This window comes from Magnolia sinica, chromosome 9 (genome assembly GCF_029962835.1).
Source record: "Magnolia sinica isolate HGM2019 chromosome 9, MsV1, whole genome shotgun sequence".
Lineage (NCBI taxonomy): Eukaryota > Viridiplantae > Streptophyta > Magnoliopsida > Magnoliales > Magnoliaceae > Magnolia > Magnolia sinica.
In genome coordinates, this window is record NC_080581.1 from 91,295,423 (window position 1) to 91,321,658 (window position 26,236).

The 26,236-nt window shown below is 41.3% G+C and overlaps 1 protein-coding gene across 2 annotated transcripts in view; it reads left to right on the forward strand.

Annotated features, from left to right (window-relative positions):
* Window positions 1-537: 537 nt before the first annotated feature.
* The window catches only part of LOC131256079 (aspartyl protease family protein At5g10770-like), a 33,605-nt gene continuing 7,906 nt past the window's right edge, over window positions 538-26,236 (forward strand). The window contains exons 1-2 of one of the 2 annotated variants that reach the window (XM_058257131.1): window positions 538-720; window positions 1,715-2,967. In XM_058257131.1, coding sequence (XP_058113114.1) covers window positions 573-720; window positions 1,715-2,949 — 1,383 coding nt within the window. In that variant the 5' untranslated portion in view covers window positions 538-572 and the 3' untranslated portion in view covers window positions 2,950-2,967. Of the gene's footprint in view, window positions 721-1,714; window positions 2,968-26,236 lie in introns of those variants that run through there. The other variant, XM_058257132.1, reaches the window with a different exon arrangement.

Consider the following 26,236-nt stretch of genomic DNA (forward strand, 5'->3'; position numbering starts at 1 on the left):
GCAGTTCCAACGCTCAAGTGGGCCACACAATGGGAGTTAAACACCTACGGTTGATAACTTTTTGGGGGGTACAGAAGGTTTGGATCAAGCTGATATTAATGTTTTCCCCACCTACGTCACCTTATGAACAGGTTGTATGGCAATTAACAATCACAGTGGGTGTGAGGAATGTTTTAATCTGGTGGGTGTCTTTATTACCGCTGCACCCTGCTGTGTGGTCCACTTCATTTTTTAGCTGGTACCATAAAATGATGTAATGATATGGTAAGATAGATTGACGGCCGGTGTGGATAAAAACCATACATCCCATTGGTCCCTCAAAGCCCTTGTCCTTTCCTAGCTAGGGACTGGCCTTGTAGCACCTAATCCACACCCACAAGAAGTAACAGCTGATGGCTGGTGGACGGTCCATAACATCTTGGTTTTAATAGGCCACGGACCATTCCTTCTTGGCCTATTGACTCTGAGTCTCCATACCTAGCGGGTTGCTTTCTATCATTATCTCAATAAGCATTTTATCTCTATATATGTGTGCGGATGGAAATACTAAGAAATCAACCACCGTTACAGCAATGGCCACTAATACCTACTTCTTTCTGACTTTTTCCCTCTTCTCTTTCCTTTGCAACTTTCCAGTGATCCTAGGAGCCAAGTCAGACAACCACCGTCTTTTAAGGGTTCGACCTCTGCCACTCCCAACTGAGGCCTGCTCATCCAAAGGTAAACATTTCTTCTTGCTAATTGACCCTGACCTGATTGTGTTCAGGATCTTTTTGGACAATTTTCACAAACATGTGAGATGGTCCGCTAAGCAGGACCGTTGATACATATCTTGTTTCCTAACTCTAATTAGCTATTTCTCTGTAGTGCCTTCTTGCTCTTTATTTAAGACGGGATAAAGGCTTATTAAAATTACTATACAGTTGTACACATGGTTGTCCAGTAGTTATGAAGGTCCCAAATTGTCTAAAACATCTATGCATAAAACACTCAAGTCGTTTGAGGCCACCATGTTGTATCTGTTTAAAACCATTGGTCTTTCCGGAAATAACCCATAAGCTATGGCTTTCCTGGGTTTTATTTCAGACCGATTTTTGTATTTCCCTTCATCCTGATGAGTTTAATGAAGGGGTCTGATGAAAGATATGTATCATCTGGCCCCACACACAAATCTATGGTTGACGTCCCGTCACTATTATTCTCTATAATATGGCCTATCTAAGATGGGGATTTGGCTGAATTTTTTAAGCCCCAGAGCTTAGAATAAAGGAGCGCGCCTAACCCATAGAAAATTTCACACACTCAACATCCTAGCCTAAAGAGCTAGAGGGCCTAGTTGGCTTACTCATGCCTCACCGTAGTCTCACAAGAGTTTCAACACCAAGATCAAGGGTTCCCATTCCCGTAGCGGTGTGAGTGAGTGTGCTTAAAAACAAAAAGAAAAAAAATAATAATAAACGAAGAGAGAGAGAGGGTTGAATATAAATTTCCTCGGCTTTCAGAAAATCATCATACCAATCAGACAATCCTAAGCATCCAACCTGCAAAATTGACAACCAGGATCACAATGAACGTGTGTTGCACCAAATACACGGTCCAGATTAACATAAAAAACTGTCCAAGTGTCCTAATGCAACAGGAGAACTGTAATTTTTATCTCTTTCACTGAATCATCATCTCTTTATTATTATTATTATTTTAATGGTAATTACAGAATACAAAGGGCGAGGGCTGAAAATAGTCCACAGGTATGGACCATGCTCGCCGTTTGATGGAGAAAAGGCCACACCCATCCAAATCCTTCAACAAGACCAATCTCGAGTCAATTGGCTTCAAGCCCGACTCACCCACAATTCCTCCCGACTCGATGTCCAGGATACCACCCTACCGGCTCGACCCGGCGAGTCACTTAACACTGGAAACTACATCGTGACCGTCGGATTTGGCACTCCAAAGACGGACATGACCATTGTTTTTGACACCGGTAGCAGCCTCACGTGGATCCAATGCCAGCCATGCAATGGTGGTGATGGTTGCTACAAGCAACAAGACCCAATCTTCAACCCTGCCGAGTCGTCTTCCTATCTCCAGCTATCCTGCGACTCGGCCGAGTGCTCCCAACTCAGCCTCCCCACTGGCTGCTCCTCATCCACCTGCGCTTACCTCATCACATATGGCGACGGCTCCCAATCCCTTGGCTTCCTCTCACGCGACACGCTCACGCTCTCCTCCGACATCTTCACCAACTTCCAGTTTGGTTGCGCCCAGCAGAGCAGAGGCCTGTTCGGCAAGACAGCTGGGCTTCTCGGGCTCGGCCGCCGGCCCGTTTCTTTAGTTTCTCAAACAGCAACCAAGTTCGGCCGAGTTTTTTCTTACTGCCTTCCATCGGTGCCAAGCTCGACTGGGTACCTGACTTTCGGCGCCGACGCCATCAAGCCCGGAATTAAATTCACGCCACTGATAACGAAATCCAACGGTCCGTCATTCTACTTCCTCAACCTGATTGGAATAAATGTCGGAGGACAGGCGGTAGCGATACCCACATCAACATTCGAATCCCCTGGCACCATTATCGATTCCGGCACCGTCATTAGCCGCCTACCCTCATCGGCTTATGCTGCGCTGAGGTCGGCATTCCGGCAGGCGATGTCGAAGTACACGCCGGCTACTTCTCCAATATCCTTATTTGACACGTGTTATGAGTTGGGTGGGGCGGAAGATCCAGGGGTTCCTAAGGTAGTGCTGCGTTTTGAGGGGGATGTGGATGTTAATGCGGGTTACTCTGGGACTATTCGACAAGTGAGCGAGACGGTAGGCTGCCTGGCATTTGCTGCGAATGATGGTGACGGCGACTTCACCATCATAGGAAATAGCCAGCAGCTGACACTTGATGTGGTTTATGATGTCGCTGGAGGGAGGTTGGGGTTCGGCCCTGGCGGTTGCCGTTGAGCGCTTTTGCTAAGCAAATACACGAGAAGGAATAAATAAATAAAAGGAAGAAAAGAAGCTATATATTTGAAAGTAAACAGAAGAATTAATAAATTAAGTAATGGTGGTGAAGAGGACTGATTAAGAAATAGTATGTAATAATATGGGGAGATGAAGAAATTCAGCAATGCCTTGTATTATCCTTTCTTCTTCCATCCCGGTTTTATTATTATATTAAAGTGGTACCCATTCCTTCCTTCGTAGGCAGATGATTAAAAATATAAATGATGAGATTTGATGAATGTGATACTCGGGCTTTGTATGTTGCTTGATACGGAGGGACTCAAGAATTAAACACGTGTCATAAATTTGTTCCAACTAAACCGACGAAAGTGTAGCTAAGTCGGGAGAGGAGTAGGTGCGGCACCAGCCTCACCCAACACAGGGTGGGCCTTATCGTGGAGACCACCTTAATGTATGTATTGCATATCCAAGCCGTCAATCTGTTTTTCCAGCTCATTTTACTATAAGATCCCAAACTTGAAGCAGATCAAAATCTAAGGCGGACCACACTATGGGAAACAGTTGTTATTAACAATTAAAATGTTCTTGTGGGCCAGAACAGTTTTGGATGAAGCTGATATTTGTTTTTTATTTTTTTCTTTAAATCAGATCTCCATGAACTTATCAACAGGTTAGATGTCAAAGAAAAATTAGGGGAGGCATTACGGTGGGCCCAGGAAGTTTTTAACGGTGGGCATTCAATCACCACTGTTTACTATGGTGTGGTCCACCTGAGATTTGTGTCTACTTCAATTTTAGGTTCATGCCCTAAAATGCTGCCAAAAGAGATGGACCGTGTGGATATTCAATACATAGATCAAGGTGGGATCCATGGATAGGGTCACACCACGTTGGGTGAGGCTGGACTCTTCTGACTGGTGGAGACTCGTCTGTTGATTCAGGACCACTGGATGTTTTTCTTTTTTAACCTTCTAATAAATTTCAACCAATCCAACGGTCAGACAACCAAATAAACCTATTTCTAAGGCTAGGATATATCTAAACTGGGCATCATGATTTGGACCGTTTAATTGGAATTATTTGTATTCCAAACGTCCCCGAGTGACTTATTAGCGCATACCTATCATCGATCATGCTCCGCCAGAGCACAAAGTTTCTCTCTGTTGGTTTTGGTATGGTCCAGATTTTGCCACCAATGCTACATGTACGGCATGGAGCACTGGATCGGCTCTCATATAAGATGAAGGACGGGTGTCACTTTAACTGTCGATGGGGCCAGCCCTAACAGAGCCAGGTGAGATGGTTGAACCCAGACCCAGATGGCCCAGCTGGCTTGGTCCCACCAGCTCCAAATATGGAATCAGAGCCAACCCGTCCGGCCCCAGCATGCAACTGGTGTTGCATAGGATTCCTGTCCATGGAAAAACACCTCTTGAGAGGAAAGTTCAAACACAGATAAATACAAAAGTGGACCCCAGGAAAAAAAAAAAAAGCCATTTAAATGCTAACTTGAGACACAGTTGTTAATGTACGTACAGTACCGACTATGGTCTAGGGGAGTGGATTAGGTGCGTGCTGGCCTCACCCGAGATGGGTTCATCTGTTTTTCCATGTCATTTTAGGGCATGAGCCCAAAATTGAAACGGATTCAAGCATCAGGTAGGCCATACTATAGGATATATACATCAAAGGTGGAAGGTGGGCCCATGATAAGGGTCACACCATCTAATCCGCTCCCATGTTTAGAGGGAGCAGGTTAGGTGCAGCCCAGCCTTACCGGAATATGGTGTGGCCCTTACCATGTGGCTTACCTTGATGTATGTATCCTATATCAGCTCACCAGATCATTCCAAGGCATGAATCCAAAAATGAACTAAATACACATTTCAGATGGACCATACTATAGGAAACAGTGTAATCGAACATCCCACCATTAAAAACTTCCTAGGGCCCACTGTGATGTTTATTTGTCATCCAACCTATTAGTAAGATCACATAAACCTGGTTAAAGAAAAGAACAAATATAATTTTAATCTAAAACTTCTATAGTCTAGTATAAGTTGTTAATGATAAATTACTATTGTTTCCTATAGCATAGTCCACCAATAATTGGATCTACTTCATTTTTGGGCTAATGCCCTAAACTAATCTTGAAAATTGAAGAATAAATACATCACGGTGGAGCCATGGTAGGGGCTACACCGCCTCGAGTGACCCCGGAGTCCCACCTATTCTGCTCTTTACATTCCTGTCCATGGAAAAAGACCTCTCATTTGCTAAGAAAATTCAAAGACAAAAGTACAAAACCGAACAATGGAAAACACACAAGGGCCCGTTTGAATGCGTTGAAACCTTGGCTTGAGGTAAGGTTGTCCATGGAAAGTAGCTGCTATGTGGAAAGTAGCCCCTACTTGGGTTTACTCCCTTGAAACGACGTTTTTAGGTTTACGTCTCACAAGTCGGGACATGACTTCAATAGATGCAGCAGACTCTTTTGAGGGCATGTTTACAATTAGGAGGGCTCAAGTAATACATGGGACAGATCTTGCTCACGTGTTCCATGGTAGCATGTGTGCCGTGGTTGGCCTCTTTAATATGTATTTCTATTATATAGTTTTGAGTTCTCAATCATAGACATGGGCATCAGAAGTTGTCACTGGAACACCAATCTCAACATCCATTAACCCCTTGTTAAGCGGGCTTTGATCGTGAGTTACTTCTCACACAAGCTACTCATATATTAAGGGCCTGTTTGGCCAGCTGCATTAGGAGGGATTAAGGTGGAAGGAAAAATCCACTGTATGTAAAACAGCAGCAAAGATTTTTCAGGTATTTTATCAAACACTTTCTAAGCAAAAAATAATAATAATAATAATAAAATAAAAAATAAAATAAAATTGTTTTATATACATACCTTCCTTGCCACTAGCCACACCTCGTTGAGTCATTTCATCAAACACTTGGTGAGCAACATCAATATCAAAGTAACCGAGTCACCGAACTGGTTCGATCCGAGTTCGATTTGATCCGATCTGGGCCAGCTCGAACTCATCTTTGAGCTCAAAAAATCAGCTCGACTCGGCTCAAACTCAGCTTCGAACCAAGTTGAATCAAGCTTTTTCAAGTCAAGTCGAGCTAGCTCGGTTTCGTGTACACCTCTCTGTATAATGGTTGATCCGGAGGGACTCAAGAACGGAAGCGGATTGGCTCGTGTACCACACAGACCTGCTGTATAGTTGATGTATTGATGTCGGCAAGCTACGTGGGCCTAATCATGAGGTATGTGTTATATCCAAACCGTCCATCCACTTTTCGAGCTCACATAAAGGCTTGAGGTTAAAAATAAGACAGATATAACTATGAAGTGGATCACACTGCAAAAAGCAGTGGGGGATTGAACATCTACCCTTGAAACCCTTTTAAGGATTAAAGAAGTTTTAGATCAATATGAAATTGATTTTTACTGTTCATCCTGGTCTTTGTGACCTTATGAACAGATTGGATGGAAAATAAACATTATGGTAGGCCCTATGAATGTTTTAACGGTGAAATGCTATTTGTGGTGTGGTCTAATCTTTGGATATGATTGATTTTTTGGATAATGATGTAAAACAATCTTGAAAAATGGATGAAACAGTGTAGATATAATAAATATATTACTGTGGGTCACAAGTAACTTTGATCCCCTTTGAACCGTTCGTACAACTGGGGGTAGAGGAGCGTCAGCGCTTGTCTTCGCACGACACGTGCCTACACCAGCCAATCCGCTCCCCTCAAGAACTAGACACGTGTTATAAGTTAGCTGACACGTTGTTACAAGGTCAGTAGCCAAAATCGCTACTGAAGTGACGTCATCAAGCTCCGTGGACCCTACCATGAAGCATATGTTGTATCCATACCGTCCATCCATTTGGAGAGATAGTTTTATGACATGAGCAAAAAATTGAAATAGATATAAAGTTCAAGTGGACCCCATCATAGAAAACAGTGGAGACAGTGAATTCACCATTTAAAACTTCTTAAGGGCCACAGAAGCTTCCAATCAAGCTGATATATATATTTTTTTAATCCATCATCTATCTCTATTTTCACTTAATGAATAGGTTGGATCTCAAAATACATCATGGTGGGTTTTCTATGATGGGTCCACTTGAACTTTAGATCTATCTCATTCTTTTTCTCATGCCATCAAGCATCTCTCCAAATAGTTAGACGGTATGGAGACAACACATGCATCATGATGGGCTCCACATAACTTGGTGACGTCACTTAAGTGGCGATTTGGTTACTGACCCCGTGCGTATGTAATCCGCGTCCAAGTTAGCTCCAACAAAACCGCCTAAAGTGTAGCAAAGTCGAGAACGGATTAGGTGCGGCCCCGGCCTCAACCAACACAGTATGGGCCTTACAGTGGATATCCAAGCTGTTAATCTGTTTTAGCAGCTAATTTTAGTCTATGATCCCAAATTTTAAGTACATCAAAATCTCAAGTGGACCACAATATGGGAAATAGTTGTTATTGACAATTAAAATCTTCTTGTGGGCCAGAACAGTTTCGGATGAAGCTGATATTTGCTTTTTGTTTTTTTCCTCTTAACCCAGATATGCATGACCTTATCAACAGGTTGGATGTCAAAGAAAAATTAGATAGGCATTAGGGTGGGACCCAGGAAGTTTTTAATGGTAAGCGCTCAATCACCACTATTTACAACGGTGTGGTACACCCGAGATTTGTGTCTGCGTCATTTTTAGGTTCGTGCCCTAAAATGCTGTCAACAGAGATGGATTGTGTGGATATTCAATACATAGATCAAGGTGGGATCCACGGATAGGGTTACAGCGCGTTGGGTGAAGCCGGACTTCTAACGGGTGGAGACTCGACCGTTGAGACAGGACCACTGGATATTTTAACCTTCCAATAAATTTCAACCAATCCAACGGTCAGACAACCAAATAAACTTAATTCTAAGGTCAGGATACATCTAAACTGGCCCTCATGATTTGGACCGTTTATTTGGAATTACTTGTATTCCAAACGTCTAATTTCCGAGTAACTCATTAGCACATACCTATCATCGATCATGCTCCACCAGAGTAGCAAAGTTTCTCTCTGTTGGTCTTGGTATGGTCCGGATTTTGCCACCAATGCCACGTGTACGGTATGGAGCTCTGGATCGGCTCTCATAAAGATGAGGAAAGGGTGTCACTTAAACTTTCGATGGGCTACCCCGACAGAGCCAGGTGAGATCCTCGAACCCAAATGCCCAGCTGGCTTGGTCCTATCACCTCAAAATAGGAATCAGAGCCAACCCGTCCGCCCCAGCGTGCGACTGGTGTTGCAGTGGATTCCTGTCCATAGAAAAACACCTCTTGAGAGGAAAGTTCAAACAAGAAATTCAAAAATGCTAGCTTGAAAACATAAGGGCATTTAATGCTACCTCGAGACTACCATGGTTTTGGGATGCCTAGGGATCATCTAGCATGGGGTGGTAAGTAACCTCCCATATAACAGGGTGAAGAGGAATCCGAAGACCGCAATTGGAGGTCATATATATATATATATATATATATATATATATATATATATATATATATATATGTGTGTGTGTGTGTGTGTGTGTGTGGCCACGTCGCTCACGCGAGGATGGACTGGATCTTTCCTGACCTCAGGGGCTGTTAGCCCAACAGAATCTGGAATATGAAATTCTGATATGATCAAGGCCACGTATGCCTCTCACAACCTCGATCCAAAGGAACCAACATGAGGACGGTCTGTCGACAGACACCAGCGTTGACCTGGTCAGAGCTGACACTACTTCCTCCTGGCCTTCCGTCATTGGAGACAATACACCTGAGGAATGCCCATCCGAGAGTCCACACTTTTCAAGATGGACTCCCCTCGAAAAGCACTAGACATAGACACTCTATCGGAACTCTCCGACATCAGGAAGAGAAGAAAGAAGGACGGAGAAAATGAGAAGAAGGCCGGAAAAAAAAAAAAAAAAAAAAGAAGCTTGGCCTGATAAAACTTACCGGAAATCGGTTCTTGGCCGAACTCAACTGGGCAAAGCAGAGAGGGGGCAGAAGGTCAGCAAATGAGGAGAAAGGGAGTACCCCCTCACTATTTATAGAATTATCGAGATATAGCATTAAATGCACATATTTAATGCCGCATCCTTAAGGGACGCCTGGACGCCTTGTAACACCCCGGTTCTCGGAACCCGAGTACACTACTTGTGTTCCAAAAAAAAAAAAATCCAAGCGTTAACCTTTGAAAACACCCAAATTCCACGTACATTTTTTTTCCTTTTTATCAGATTTAATAAATTAGCGAAATATGAACAATTCAAATATAAGAGGGAGTCCAAATATACATAATCAAGATTTCAAGTGGTTATCCAAAAACTTATACAAATCAATGTCTTAAATTTTTACAATGCATAACAGTACAAAGTAAATACAGATGAAGTCATGAATAAAGAGTCGCAAGATCATCTGGCTCCTCCTATTCCATATGAACGCCAGCATGCACGTCATCTGTGTCTCCTGCACACTGAGTATGGTTTGATAGCGTCAATGGCTATCCAGTGAGGTATAACCCCTAAGATTTATCGCATCATCAAGGAAAAAAATAGTTATCAGAGACAGCATATAACAAATATTACATAATGATTATCATAGAAATTAGATAAAGTTCATCAAATACGCATTCGTTAAATAAATCACACAAAATAATCTTATTTAAATGCATGGATGCATGCACATGCTCACAGACCTGGGGATGCACATCCAGCTGGTAAAAAGTTGCGCAAGGAGAACTAGCCACCTAGAAAAGTACACGAAGTTACGCTTAAGGAAAACTATGCGGAAAAGACCATATAATATAGATTGCCCAATGAGAATTAGTCACCCGGAAAAGTACACAAAGGTACGCCCAATAAAAACTAACCACTCGGAAAAGACTATGTAATATAGATCGCCCAAGGTGAATTAGTCACCCGAAAAAGTACACAAAGGTACGCCCAAGGAAAACTAACCACCCAAAAAAGACCATGTAATATAAATCACCCAAGGAGAATTAGTCACTCGAAAAAGTACACAAAGGTATGCCCAAGGAGAACTAACCACCCAAAAAAGACCATATGCCATGAAAATGCATGATTAGCCCAACCATTATTATTTCAATTTCAAACAATCATTTTAAGAAAGCTCAAACGTCACTATGGGGGGTTTGTCACCCAACATAGGCTGACAACTCGGGCATAGTGTCTCATTCCATCATCCCTGGCTCATGAGATTAACAAATATGATGTTTTACGGTTAACCTCTTCAACTAGTAGCCAACCGTAGTCCAACATGTGAAACTTACCATCACAAGGTTATATAAAGTAATTCATTAAAGCCGCAAAAGGGCAAGGAGTCAATCAAAGTCATAAGGCAATCGGTCCATTCAAGGATGCGATAGAAAGGGGTTATTATCAAAAATTCATAAAGGCACAAACGATCCACAAGATGGTAAGTCCACGACAAGAAAATTTCCATTTAGTTTATTTGGCAGAAAGGTTAAGGACTTCCACAAACACCATTAAATAACCACAAGTGGCAAAACAAGCCAAGCACATTTTTAAAAGTAATTACACATGTAAAGTGGAATATTTGAGACATATCGCATGTTTATATTTGAATATAAATCTAACCATCGGTCATTATAAAGAATTACTCAAATAGAGACTAGAATTTATCATTAATTTCACTAAGTGTTATTTTAGGCAAGAGATAAAACAAACAAGCTATGCTAACTATCAAGATGTAGAAAAGCTTGAAGGGTGGCATGGACATATTTCTCGCTTCTTGCTAAACACCCGATCTCAAGTCCAAAACACCACACTTTAAATCACTTGTACAACTAGATCACAACACAAGTAGTCAATAACCTACATAAATTTAACTTAATCATTGATAAAATACTTATAGAGAGCCAATTCACTTGGTTGTACCACTTGAACCAATTTAATTCAATTCTAAATCAACCCGCATTATCAGGACCCATTTGCTACATTGTCGAATCAAAAGCTATTATCAGCTAATCAACTATATTATCTTAACATCAAGAACTTAATTAATTCAATGACTCCCATGTATAAGAGAGTTAATCCAGTTAGCGAACTTAACTCATAATCAAGTTTACTATTGGTTATAGCTGAGTATAGATGACTCAACAATCTAACAGTAAGTCCCTAGGCAATTCTCAAAAGCTAAAGATGGGTCAACTAAGACTCAGTGCTTCTATTGAGTCAATTCAACACAAGTTACCATCCTAAAACAAAACAAGATTGATCTAGTTAATACTAGGGGAAAGATTACTTGTTGAGTTGAGCTGAAGTGTCAGTTCAGGCAAATTGCAATGGACAGATCACAGCCCCGATCCTTGGTTGACTCAGCGAGTCGACTCAAACGAGTCACTCGATCTTCTTCCCTCTTCTTTCTTTCTCCTTTCTTATTCTTTCCTTCTATTTCTTCTCCTCCTTCCTCTCTAGTTTTCTCTTTCTTTCTCTTCCTTGCATCCCTCTCTTGATGGACTCTTAGATCAGCCCTAATCATAGTAGAGCATGGGTTAGCGAGTGAGCAACTCGGTGGGTGTAGCTTCAGGACTGAATCGAACTTGACTCAGCAAACCTTTGCTCTTCCTTTCTGTTTTCTCTTCTTCTTCTTCTTCTCTAGCTTTATGCTTAATTTGGGTCCAAGCCAGATCTGCACCACCTAGAACCGACTACCGGATTCGACACGACTCAACTGAGTCAAGCCCGATAGCAACCCGAAGCCCCTCTCTCCTTCTATCTCTCGTCTTCTCCTTCACTTTCCTCTCGCTACTCCTTCTTTCGTTCTTCCTCTCCCTATTTTCTTCTTCTCTGCCAAACTCATCCAGCAGACCTGGACCGACCTAACGACTCAATAGCGAGTTGAGTTGTGCGGTATGACGAGCAACAACCCACACTCTCTCTCGCGCTCTCTCTCATCTCCTTCTTCATTGCTCCTCCTTTCCTTTTCATTCTGCTTCTCTTTTGAAGGGTAAGGACCAAGTCGGGACCCAACTAACTCGATGTGGTGCGGCAGGGAGCCAACGACGCTCTTTTCTCTCCCTTGCTACCTTTTCCATTTTCGGATGAGATGCCCTAAAATACTGCTTTTAATAGGCACTAGTAACCTATTCTAGATGGTTCAAAAGTGTAACTCATCAGGGATTAGTTACAGTATTTTGTTGTTTAATCCACGTCGTTTCGCTATGTTAAAACAAAATTATGCTTGTATGGCCACGATCGAACTATTTGGATGGACTTCTAGGAGCCTGGCCCACCTAACAAACCGCTCAGATCAGACAAAGGGTCCCACTCGAAGGTGATGGGTTCTCAACTCAACGGAGAAGATGATCCCGCCACCAATTGCGAATCATCACTCGATCCTTGATCTTATGATCAAGGATAGATGGATGGCGTGGATTTAATCCTAGATCATTATGGGACCCACTGTTTGGAGGGATTCATAAAAAACTCGATAGGTTCCGAGATTTTCAACCACGGCTGATAACTCGCGATCCCATGATTTGCTCATGAGAACTCCAATTCGAACGAGATGGTTGCCCTAGAACCAACTGCTAGGATGCTCCCATAGAGTTTTTTAGAGGCTTACAAACGGTCGCGATCTCGCCAGCTATTTAACCGAAAAGATTCCTTTAGAGCTTCTCTTGTGGCTAAGAGAACGACATCTATTGCCCTAAGATGAATGGTTGGGATGATATTCATCCCACGATCGAGATTTGTAGGAGGCTAGGGTTGCCAGCTTGGCAATCCAAAAGGAGAAAATAGTTTTCCATTTATGCAAAAATGGTTACAAAAGGTCTAAATGTGCTTGGATTTGTGTCTACATGCGTGCACGTCTTCATGTGAAACGACCTAGGTTTTGGTCAAAATTGAGGGATGCACACGATGGACAATTCGGATCTTCGAAGTGATCTTCGATGGTGGGCCATAATTTGAGCTAGCAAACGTTGTTTGTTTAAACAGCGTTTGGAGGAAATCAAGGAGAAAATTTCCTTTTTTTTGTGTTGTCGGGTCAACAACGTGTTGACCTGGGCTGCAGTCTGTTACACGTCGAGTGCGCAACTTGCAGGTGCACGTGCAAGCTGAAAGTGGGGTCCACATTAATGTGTGATATGATCCACTCCGCTCAGTACTTCCTACTAGTCCTATTAAGGTCCCGATTCGTACATGAGGTAGATCTATGGATCAGGTGGGCCATACTTCTTAAAGCGTAGCTCCAATTGTAGATTTTTGTTGATATGATGGTCAGATCATACTGAATTTGAACATCAATGGTAGTAAGGGTCTAAGGGAGCATTTAACTAGCAATTAATGGCTAGAATAAGGATTAGATGGCCTAATATATATTTAAAATATTAAATATCATTTTTGCAATGTTTTAAATATCATCTTTATTATTAAATTTATTATTATATTTTCAGTTATTACTTACTTACATTTAAATCCCATGGTTCTCTCTTTTAGATATGTTCGCTATATTTTTCAACAATAAATTACTTATTTGTATTTAGATCTTTCTACATATATATATATATATATATATATATATATATATATATATATATATATACACACACACACACACACACACACACAAATTGTTCACGTGGGTCACACCCCGATTAGCTCTATTTATTCATTCACTCAGTCCATTATAGGTCTTTGATTATGAAGATTTGATTATTTGGGTTTGTAAGTGGGCCAAAATACATGGGTTTTAATGTTTAGTTATCGATTTATTTAAATTAATGATTAGATGTAAGATGTTGGTATTCTAACTGTTGAAATTACGTTGTGGGTTATGACTTATCAAATGATGGTGAACAATGTATGTTATTTGTATCTTCATACAATTATGCTAATTTAGATTATAATAATAACACCCAAGCACTCTCAAGCACGGGGTGTTACACGCCTGCCCTCGGTTACGTGGCAACCTGCAGTTCGTGAATAAGTGTAACGCCCCAAAAATCGGGGGTCAAGCTAGGCTCCACTCCCGAGATCCGGTGCATCATTAATGTAACATGGATAATGATGTTTAGATGTTGTCCATAAAAATGCATTAAACATGAGTGAGATTATACTAAAACAACATATCATACTCCAGAAATAATGTAATTAAGCAACGGAAGTCTGAAGCACAAGTATCTAAATATGAAAGCACCACAAGGAAGATTTTTGACTGAATTTTTTTTTTATATACATAGTAATACCTGAGCATGAAGATCCATGATCAAACTACCAAGCAACACTCTCTATTATAAGTCCCGATGATTATAAGTATAATACTTTACAAAAGATACGTAACGTCAACATTGCCAAATCGAAGAATAGATGCAATGCATCGAGAAAGCTAAGTCTTCCAAGCTACTCCAACCCTGAAAAAAATGAAAAATATGAGGCTTAGACAAAAAGCCTAGTGAATACACACATGTGTGCAGTGTGTCCTACATGCAGGCAAGATAAATATGCTACAAGAAAATCATACCACAGCCATAACCATATTACATGCATCCGTAATCACATCATCATCATCATATTGTCATGACATAATTATACAATATCAAAAATACTGACAAGTCCATGAGTCATACAATATCAGAGTACGCAATATAAATCAGCATGTAAATGAGGAGTTATAGAGAGCCAAATATCAGATGTCGAGGATGCAATGCAATATGTGGTGCGAATTGGAGTGAAGACGGGATGGTATTACGTAGTATCGCAGACTATGGGGTCTATCACAAGGGACTTCTATCCAAAATAGTCCCATACCTAATTTGGATAGTCAGACTCAATGTGGTAAACTCCTGATCTCAGGTTAGTCGCGCGCCCCAACCAAAATCCTGGCCATTGCGAAGGTACACACAACAAATAGTTGCGCACCACCAGCCCGAGTGAATAGTGAATAAATGAATGAATGAGTATGTAACTCCTGCTTAATAAGTCCACATATCAGTACAGTTCATCTCTGGGATCATCACCGGGGTTTAGTACACTCCAAATGGCACTGTCTCTCTCCCAGCAGCACAGTCCAAGTGAGCGTAAGAAACCTCACTATCTGCCTGGCCAATAGTCTGCCAATACCTATCCGGCACGTCGATAGCGGACCCATTTACGAGCTGGTCAAACTCAGCCTAGTAATGCCCCCTACCCTCGGGCGGGTAAGGCCACACCCCCTCCCAACTGACCATGACACAGTGGGAGACGCGGCCTCTTGGTATTCGGCACTCGGGCGCTCATATATCCACTCAGTCTCGACATTGGGGCGTCTCCTGGCCTCGGAGGTTTAGGGATTTTCACCCAGGGACATCTATGGCGCCCGTATGCTAGAACCAAATATTTTCGGTATCCCATCTAGTCATCCACGATATGCCTGTGGAGGCTACGGCCCTGATGTCGCTAGGGCACTCAATGCAAGATGCATGAGTCATACAATCCAGTCATGCATCAATCCTGCGCATACCGTGCACTCATGTGAGATAACCTCAACCTATCAGGGAGTCTCATAGTAACATGCTGAATGACACATACAATGATCAACCACATCTCATAACGAATATGCAGATGATGCGTATGGGCATGTATCATGATGTTATGCTATCATGTACTCGTAATCGGCATCGTCAATTGGAATCGGTGAGAATGGGCCTAACAAGGCCTAAAGGAAGGTCACAATGTGGACATTCAACCATCATTGCCCGTCAATGTGGGCACTTAACCAACATTACTCCCAAGGAGTGACCCACATAAACATCAATACATACATCATGGCGAAATCACATTGGTCCTCATATACATCGCTTTGGATCTCTCGCAAGGGCCACACATTCATCGCATTGGGCCTCACTCGTGGGCCGCATATACATCACATTGGGCCGTATCATATGGGCCTTACACATTGCTATGGGCCTTGACACATGGGCCAAGAATACATCACATCAGGCTTCACAACCCATGGGCTTCAAATACACAATAGGTGGGCCCTACACATGGGCCTCAAGTACATCACAATGAGCCTCATCATATGGGCCAGAAATATATCTCAATGGGCCTTGCTCATAGGCCATGAATACATGGCTACACCAATTATGATAAGTCTTATACTACAACCACTTCACACGACACATAGTTAATGACTCATATTTAGTGCTGCATAGTTAAGGGCCAAAAGCCACGTTTCATTGTACCATTTACGGTTTAGCGATCACAACGTATAGAATCCAGGACCTTAATAGTATTAGCTTAGGTAATATAACTCTACATCACATTCAGTTAGTGTACAACTTAGTTATATGTGATTCAAGTGGCGGTATCTATATCGATAAACACAAACCTACGTTATTGAATGGCCATCAATGCCACTTGATTTCATATGGTTGGGTGGCCTTGTACGTATTTCACATTCATACAATTAGATGACTACGTATACTACATATACTCCACCATTGCCTATGGTTAGGCGGCTATATATACATTAAATACCTACATGATTAATGGACTAAACAGGTATATCACACCCTCACACCACTAGAGTCTACCTATTTATTATAATTAAACATGTTTAAGGGTTTAGACATAAGTCACATGATCCTATTACTTAGGGCCGTACTTTAACCAAAGTGCCAAGTGATCAAGGGCTGTCCACGATCAACCCATTTAGGGATTGACCATTATTACTTCAAAAATTACAATACCAGTTCGTCATATGTTTAACACATGGAGATTACAAACTCTTGTCGAAGAGACATAATGGTTGGCCCAAGGCTACCGCTGATGGGCCCACATAACATTCTCTTAAAATGGGCCTTAACATTCTTGGACCCACAAATAAATGGAATTTACAATGAGTTCTATATGGTGGAGCTCATGGGGTTTTCCCATGAGGTTAAGTCGTATGTGACTCACTTAAGACTTAGGTCTACTTTCATTTTAGTACAAATCTTAAAATGATATGAGGAAGTGGATGGTCCGCATGGATTAAATAGATACACCATGGTGGCCTTAGGTTGGATTCAATAGTTAAGTCCTTATTCTCACAGCTTTGTATTGTGGTCCAATTCAGGTTGAATTAACTGATCTTTGGGACAATGCCCTAGAGGAGACCCGGTACATGGGCTAGATGGGTTGAATATCTAATACATCATCGGGATGACCCATAATAAATTTTTAGTGATGAGAGTTCAATTTACATTATTTTATAATGAACGGCTATCTAATCATTGGATGGGCCTGAGTCTTGGTAATATACCGTCAAAAGGGCTTATAAAATAAATAAACGATGAGGATCTTGAATATAAATCATGTCATAACCATGGTAGATTAAGTGGCATAACACCTACATCAAAGTGGGCCATATCACACACAAGTTGAGAGGGTTACCCTCCCTTAAATGTTCATAATTATTTGTTGGGCCCGCAGAGGTGTGGTTCATAAATCCAGCCCATCCATTATGTGTGTCCCACTTGGTTGAGGGGTCAGACTAAGTTTCAGATACATCCAAATTTTAGGTGGACCTAACACATGATTTCACATGCTCGAGCTTCGAGTTGTACGAATGGTTCAAGGAGATCAAAGTTACATGTGTGCTACAGGAATGTATTTATTATACCTACACCGTTCATCTATTTTTAGAGATCATTTTAGAAAATTATCCAAAAATGAATCATAACCAAAAATTATCTGGACCTCTCCTCAATTAGCAATTAAGATAATGATTTCACCGTTAAACCATTCATCGGGCCCACCATAACATTTATTTCCCACACAATCTGTTCATAAGGTCATAGAGACCTAAATTAAGGGGAAAGACAAATTTTATATTGGTTCAAAACTTCTGACCCAAAAAGGGTTCCAATGGTAAATGTTCAATCCTTGCTCCTTTTGTCGTGTGACCCACTTGATAGTTAGATCTATCTTATTTTTCTTTCAAGCCTTAGGTCAAGCTCACCAAATGGATGGATGGTTTAGATATAACATATGCCACATGATTAGACCCATAAAATTGCAGATTTATTCAGCTTCATAAATTTATTTTTATTTTTATTTTTATTTTATTGTTTTGATGGTGTGGGCCACCTGAGTTCCATGTATGGATGAAATTTGGAGGTGGCCCGTTTTTAAATAGGACCCATCAAATGCATGGTACTGATCTTGGACATGCCTCAACGTGGGGCCTGTGATGGGGCCCACTTTCCTCCAGCGTCAGCAGCAGGCGTTGCTTGCTGCAGCGTCATCCAGACGGGTGACGGCATATATATATTATTATTATTTTTTTTGTTTTCAAATATGGGGCCCACAACAGGACGATCTAGTCCGACTGTTGTGTGTGTCCCTCGTGGTTAATGGGTCAGTCCAAGTTTCAGATGCATCCAAATTTCAGGTGGGGCCCAGCAAGTGCTTTTATATGTTTTAGCCATGTCTGCACATTATTTTAGATGGTGTGGGCCACCTAAGCTTTTTATATGGTTGATTTTTGGCACGACCTATTTTTAAGAGGGGACCCATCAAATTCACGGTGCTGATGTTCGACATACATCAAGGTAGAGCCTGTGGTGGGGCCCACCTCTTTCCAGTGTCAACAAAGACGCTGCATGCGTCAGAGTGCTATTTTTTTTTTTTGTTTCTCATAGATGGGGCCCACAACAGGACGATCCAGTCCATCTGTTGTGTGTGTCCCACGTGGTGAAGCATTCAATCCAAGTTTCAAATGCATAAAAATTTCAATTGGGCCCCAGCAAGTGCTTTTATATGTTTTAGTATGTGTTTACATGATTTTTGATGGTGTGGCCTACCAAAGAAATGGATTGGCTTCATTTCTTGGCTCAACGCCTAAAATGATCTGAAAAATTGAATGGACTGCATGGATTTAATACATACATCAGGCGTGGGGCCCATTGTGGACCAACGCCTCTTCCCTTCTTTTTCTTTCAAACGGTGGGTCGCCTGCCTTCTCTTCTCTTCTTTTCCTTTTTTTTTTCTTTGGTCAGTATGCACGTGTGCATGTGTGAGCGTGTGGCTAACCAAATTGCCATACTTGAACAGTTTGGATGGCTACAAAATTCTGGTGGGGCCCACTATCAATGGGTCCCACATAAAGCCTATAATAAATTATTATTCTTATTATTATTTTTTTTTCCATGCATCCATACCATTAATTACATCCTTATCATCATATCATCTCAAGTATTAATTATTATTATTTACATGTACTCTCTTATGTATCCACACCATTGATCACATCATTATTCTCAAATCATTTCCACTAATAATCATACAAACAATTAAAAAAAATAAACAAACCAAGAGTGGAGTGGGTGTACTCACCTTGATGAATTAGATGGATGGTTGAGATGGATGGAAGGGATGGAATTGATGGTTGAGATGGATGGAAGGTATGGGATTGATGGAGTTGATGGCTCACCAAGATCACTCCTCTCTCTCTCTCTCTCTCTCTCTCTTTCTTATGGAAAAAAAATGGTGAAATGCTAAGGAATGGAGGGGTATTTATAAAGAAATGGATAAATTTTTTGTTAAGTTAAGCTAATGTGATTAATATTATCTTAGGCTAGGATTATGGTACTTAATTCATGCTTTGTAATTAATGGTGGATTAAAGGAGCATGGGATGGCATGGTGTGGTGATGTCATGCATAGTATATGGCATGGAGAAAGGTTGACTTTTCATGCACATGAGAGAGAAGAGGTATGGGTATGTGACATCACACACATGGGTAGAGATTCTCTGACCCATGTGTGGCATGTGCATGTGTGTATGACATGTGTTGTGCACATGTGTGGAATGAAATACATGGTGCCATGCGCACATGATACACTTATTATTCTTCACGGCGTATCTCACTAACAGATTATCATACCGACGAACGGGTGGTACCTCCACGATCGAGGCGATGGGGCGGTTAATATGAGATAAGTTTCACGGTCTTGATATCCCGGTCAGTTAGGTGTGTACTATGAACGACTAATCTAGGTCTAGCTAAGGATGTTGATCATCGTGCATATATGCATAGAAACTGGTACGGAATGGACTGAGTATTACAGGGATTATACTAAAACAGCATATCATACTCCAAAAATAATGTAATTAAGCAACGGAAGTCTGAAGCACAAGTATCTAAATATGAAAGTATTTCACAATAACTCTGGAGTATAAGTATGTAACCGGGCTGAACATATATATATATATATATATCGTTTTAGAATAAACAAAATATCAAAATGTAAAGCATTCAACTAATCCATAAGTCCATGTAATCCCGCCGAATCAGCACGAGATCTACATAGACCCGCCTGAGAGTTGAACGGAGGAGAATTCTTTCTCCTTGCCTACGAAGTCCAACTCCGCTGCATAGACTTCCTTATCACCTGCATCTACAACAGAGTTTGGATGGTGTTTTAAAACACCGTCTCACGGTGGGAATTAGTGGCCAACTCAGTGATACTATAAGGCAAAGGTTAACATGTTATCAATTCAATTAAGCAGTAATGATAAAACAATATAACAATCACTTCCTAACTACTCTTGTTAATGAAAGAATGGAGTGCAGTAATGATGCATGCCCTCGTACAGAGCTCCCTCAAGTGACTACATCAACCATCGCGCATAAAAAACTCCTTAAACGTGTACTTCTTCACCAAACCACATGCAATGCGATGCATGGTCGTTTAATTAAGTTTATTCATACAGGAGATTTGGGAAGCTAAGTTACCTCCCTTTATATCATTTACCCAAACCGAAAGATCCATCTAGGGTTGTCAATCCTAGTTAATCACATACGATAGGTAAGTTGTAGGGCATCACCCCTAATGAAAAGCAGTTGATAGGTAAATTCAAGAGTTTATACTCGTAATCACTACAAGAAGGCTCGTCACCTTAGCGCAGGCCAACAGCTTGAATACAGTGTCTCATACCACTATATTCGACTCATGAGTTTGGGTTGCTCACTGGTCACTACGGAGAGGCTCGTCACCCCAGCATAAGCGGACAACTTGACCACGGTATCTCATACCACCATGCCCGGCTCATGAGTCTTAGCGGATCGTGGTACCATGGTTGAAGCGGGTTTTTACACTGGCGGGGGTATCTTAGATTCAAACAGTGGTGTCCATACATGGTGAACATACAAGAGGCCAATCAGTTTGTTAGGAAAAATCGATTGGTACGAGCACACGCTGATTAAATCGACAAGGAGCGCAAAAGCACCCCATGTGGCCTAACCACTACCGAAAATCCTCGTATGACCCGGATTCGTCGAATTATCTAATGTGGCGAAACTAACTTGACTACGCGAACGAGAATTGTTACCGATTGCCTGGGCCACACCGTAGCCCCAATCTTATTAAGATGCAGTAAGTAAATACTTGTGGTAATCATTTCAGCATTTGATAAACAATCTAAGTAAATACTTCATTTGAGCATCTTATTTAACACATTGACTATAGTACTAAGCACTTGCATTTTATCCATATATTTGCATAGAGGCAAAGGTAATTTCATAAAAGAACTATACATATGCATAAGGCGATACAAAATCCTATGTAAATACTTGTAATAAGTACAAATCATCAACAATTTCTCATTTAGACAATTTAACAAACACTTAGGCTATAATACACCAAATACATAGACTAAGTTAGTTACAACATATATTTCAGGAAATCCTTATACAGAGAGGACAACATGTACTTGAAAACCATGAATCCTAGTTTAGTAAACATAGCAGACACAAATCATATTTACATGTTCATTCAAACATTTCAACAAACACATGAAATGCATAGTTATACAACATAGTTCATACATGTGTAATATATCGAAATCAACATATCTATGACAATATGACAGCAATCAATTCAAGCATAAATCATTAGCTGACATTGAAAGCATTGAAAACCATAACCTAAACATTTATAGTCCGTACCTTTCGTCAGAATACTCGATTCAAATCATACGTTCCCGAAAATAGAACGTCGGGCACCTAAGCAATGAAATAAGTTAGTTATTTCATCGATTACTCTATTTGGATCTCTAAATCAATATTAGGGTTAGGGTTTCTTACCCAAATCATAGTTGAAACAGATCTTGTGGCGAAATGGGGAGGTGATTCGGTGCATGAAGCAACTGGAGAGAATTCCTGCAACAATCACCAAGAATCCTTCTTCCTTCTTTCCTCTTTTCTCTCCTTTTCTCTCTCTCCCTTTGGGTTTTTAGAAAATTCGTATGAGGAAGAGATGGGGTGGTTTAAGGGCTTTATATAGGCCCAGAACTGATGCAAATGGCCCTAGGGCCATGGTATACCTGGTTTGTATCCAAAGGGCAACTGTTTTTGACAAACAGGGCCCATAGAGAGGTCCACAACTCACATACGTCATAGGGTAAGTTTTCTGACAATGGATCTATGCCAGGATGTGATTTCAGTGTGATTGGATAGGCCAATCGACCGTGGAAGACCCGTGTCAGATCAACGGTCATGCTTACTCGATCGGGCCACATGTATACAGATATGAGCAAAAAAAATTTCTTTTTCCTTGGGTGAAGTTTGGTAAAAAACTGACAGTCCAAAACCCACAATTACGCGCGTGAACGAATGACCCAATTTACTTAAGTTTCATTACATTCTCTAAAGATATTCGCATTTCCCACACACTTTGCTCAGGGATCAAGTTCTATGTTTCTGGATACTATCTGGGCTCGATTCTTGCGAAGGTTATCAAGCTCAATAGGACAGAGATAATCCTATAGTTTCGTGGTCATCGGACCTTCGACGTGCGATCTAGGTCCAATACGGAGTTTCAATGTACTCCCGAGAGCGATAGGCTCTTGGGATTTCTCTTAAGTTTTTAAGGGACGTTGAGTCAATGGTATTAATGATTTTGGTTCTTCCCATTTATGAAAATGGTGGTTCGAGTTAAATCCACCAATTATTTAGTTTAGTACTTAACTAAATCCCGCCCTAATTATGACAGAATAAGGTCCTAGGGTAGTTCTATGTCCTTTTTTGGTACTTTTAGTTAGTATATTATTTTAATTATTTTTTTAGTAGTTCATCATCAAGTATACTTTATATCCACTAAATTTCATTAAGTTTCGTGTTCTAGGAAATTTCTAAAAATTCTGGAAGTAGCAGCTGTCCGAACTAATAATTTTTGGACAGTTGTCACATCAACCTAGATTTAGCTATATTAAAATTTTTATTTTATTTTTCACTTATTTTTATATGAAACTAGACTTATCAAGCTTCAATCTCGCTTTTAAATCACATAAATAAGAGTTATATTGAGGGAGATATGACTTTTTGAAGTCGGTTGAAAAATGTAGAAAATTGCAGCTGGGGTCCACCAAAATTTGGTGCACCGGCGGCACGCCGCCGACCGGGCGGTGGCGCCGCACGCCCGTTGTGATGTCTGGTGGTGATTCTACCACGCGACTTTTGAAATGGGTGTATTTTATAAATCGGAATGAGTTATTCGACGTACAATATATGATTTTGGGGTAGGAGAAGTTGTTATATCCAAAGAACTTATTTAATTTGTGATATTTCATAAGCTTAATGGTCAAAAACTCATTATTTATATATTTACTATTTATAGTAAATTTTAGTTTAAGTATTGTTCTTCATCATTTAAACTTTAGGATTCGTATCTAATATGAAAGTAATTGGAAAAATTTAAAGAATAAGGTGTTGAAAGGTGAGATTTTTGAAGGAAATGGATTGAAAGGAGATTTGAGACTTTGGGATTGTATTTTGAGAAGTCGATAAAGTATTATGATAGACCCATTGCCCAAGGACGTCCATTTCCAAGTTGGCAAAAATTCAAGACGTTACATTAGGCCCCACTACCGAGGCAGTGACAGGTGTCCACCTATTCATCTGAAGACGAAGTGACGCTGCGTAACACATGCCTCCTCGTACAACCTGTCCCTATCATGACATCCTTTTCTATTCCCACGCGGGTAGGCCTTCCCTCTCTCACATTAAAAGTCTCATGCTCGAGCAACACTCCAGGTTCATTTACTTCCCGAGCTCCTGGAAATAGCACTCGAAAGTGGGGAGGCTACTGTTATGGGTAAAACTGGACTGACCAAACGACTGGAATAAGGCGGAAATAACAAAGGCAAGCAGCTCGGGCAAGAGGTCGGGTATGAGCTCAGCCTTAAATGCCAACCATGACCTCTGCAACCAATCCAAGTAGTAACCATGAGTGGCGGCCTCGGTCACCTGGTTGATACCTAACTATCTTGACCAAGGGACGGTTCTATAGGCCTACCTCGAGGGAAGACCTCGATCATCAACCTCCAGGACTAGCTTCGACTTAGAAGTTGACCTCGGCCATCGACCATGGACTCAAAGGTTGGCTTCGACCTTTGACTTAGAGGTCGGACTCGATGACCGACCTCGACCTCGGATACCGACTACTAGGGAGGATCCCCTCCGTATATGGGTGCGATTAATCCACCGAAATCTTCACCTAGGATCACGACAAGATAAGAATAACGTATCCGGAGACATCCCTTTATGATGCGTACCTATCCAGCGGATTCATTATCAAATACACAAATAGTATTAAAAGGCTATAAATAGGGACCCTCCTTACAGAAAAGGGTACACTGAATAACCCTAGCCCAACTTACACCTTTTATGAGCCAATACTGACTTAGGCATCAGAGGGCTCCCGGCTACAACGAAGGCCTCTTGTTCCTCTCTGTTTTACAGTTATGCGACGGGCTAAATGGGATAACCAAATTTCAGCATCAACAATTACTATACAATATATTATACACACGGTTACCTAATACTTATAAAGGTTCTAAATTGTCTACAACACACATGCATAAAACACTCAACTTTTTTGAGGCCACCATTTGTATAAGTATAAATCCACTGGTCTTTTAGGAGATAACCCATAAGTTGTGGCTTGCCTGGGTTTTCGCCGCGGTTCCAACGCCGTGACTTGCGCACCGAACCGATACCCATGTAAGAAGATGCCGATCAGCGTTTATTCCGAAGAAACACGGCGCGTTGCGGATTTCGAGGGAATCTCTACAATTAGTCCCATCAATCAACCATTAAAGCATCCCATACCTCAAGTACAACAACCCATCACCACCTTTTACAAAAGTCCACCATTCTTTCCACCTCACCACTCCTCTTTTCCAAATTTCAACAACAACCATACACCTTTTCACAATTTTCAACCCAAACCATCCCCCATCACTCCATCACCCATCTCACTCCCTCTCTCTCTCTCCCTTACAAGTCTCTCTCTCATTCAAACTCTCCCATAGCAAGTCCCATACGTATGGTCCTCCCATGGTGAGAAAACTTCCTTTGTGAGGTCCACCTTTCCTACCCCTTCATCTCTCATCTCAACCATCCATTTCTCATCTTCCACCATCAAAGAGGAGCTCAAGGAACTAAGGAAGCCAAGGGAGCAAGAAGATCAAGTGGTGGGTGTTTGGATAGGATAGTTTTGATGTTTTTTTTGATGGACCAAGTGAGGCCAACCGATCAATGGTTTGGATCTCACTTTGGATCCTAAGATGTGGCCGATGGCCCACTTTGATCATCATGATCATTCCATGATGGGGCCATTCTCCATGGACCCCATCATGATGTTTACTTTCTTGCACATTTAGGGTCATCTAGACCATTTATTTTAGTGGAGAAAGGATCTCCACCGTAGGATTTCAATTCCATGGACCCCACATGTAATGGGATCCACTTGATGTATGATTTAGTGCAAGGGAGGGCCCATAGTGCCGGGGTCCCTCCATCACACGATCTCACTCTCTATCTCTCTCCCTTTTTATTTTTAATTGTTTTATTTTTATTTTTATTTTTATTTTTATGAGGTTATGTGTGGCCCACTTGAATGGACCCCACCATAGGGTATGTATTCCATCCAACTCACCTACGAGTGGGGCCCACCTTGTGTGTAGTATACACACCATCCTCCATGAGGTGGCCCACATAAGCAAGGCCCACCTCTAGTATATTTGGAGAGAGTCCAGCGTCCAGGGACGCTGGACGTTTCATGGAAAAGGTAAAAGAAAAAAATATAATTGCTTGGTTTGGGGATGGCCCACTGGTGTAGGCTCCACCTTGATGTATGTATTAAATCCATGCCGTCCATTCCTTTCCCAAATCTGTTTTAGGCGTTGAGCCA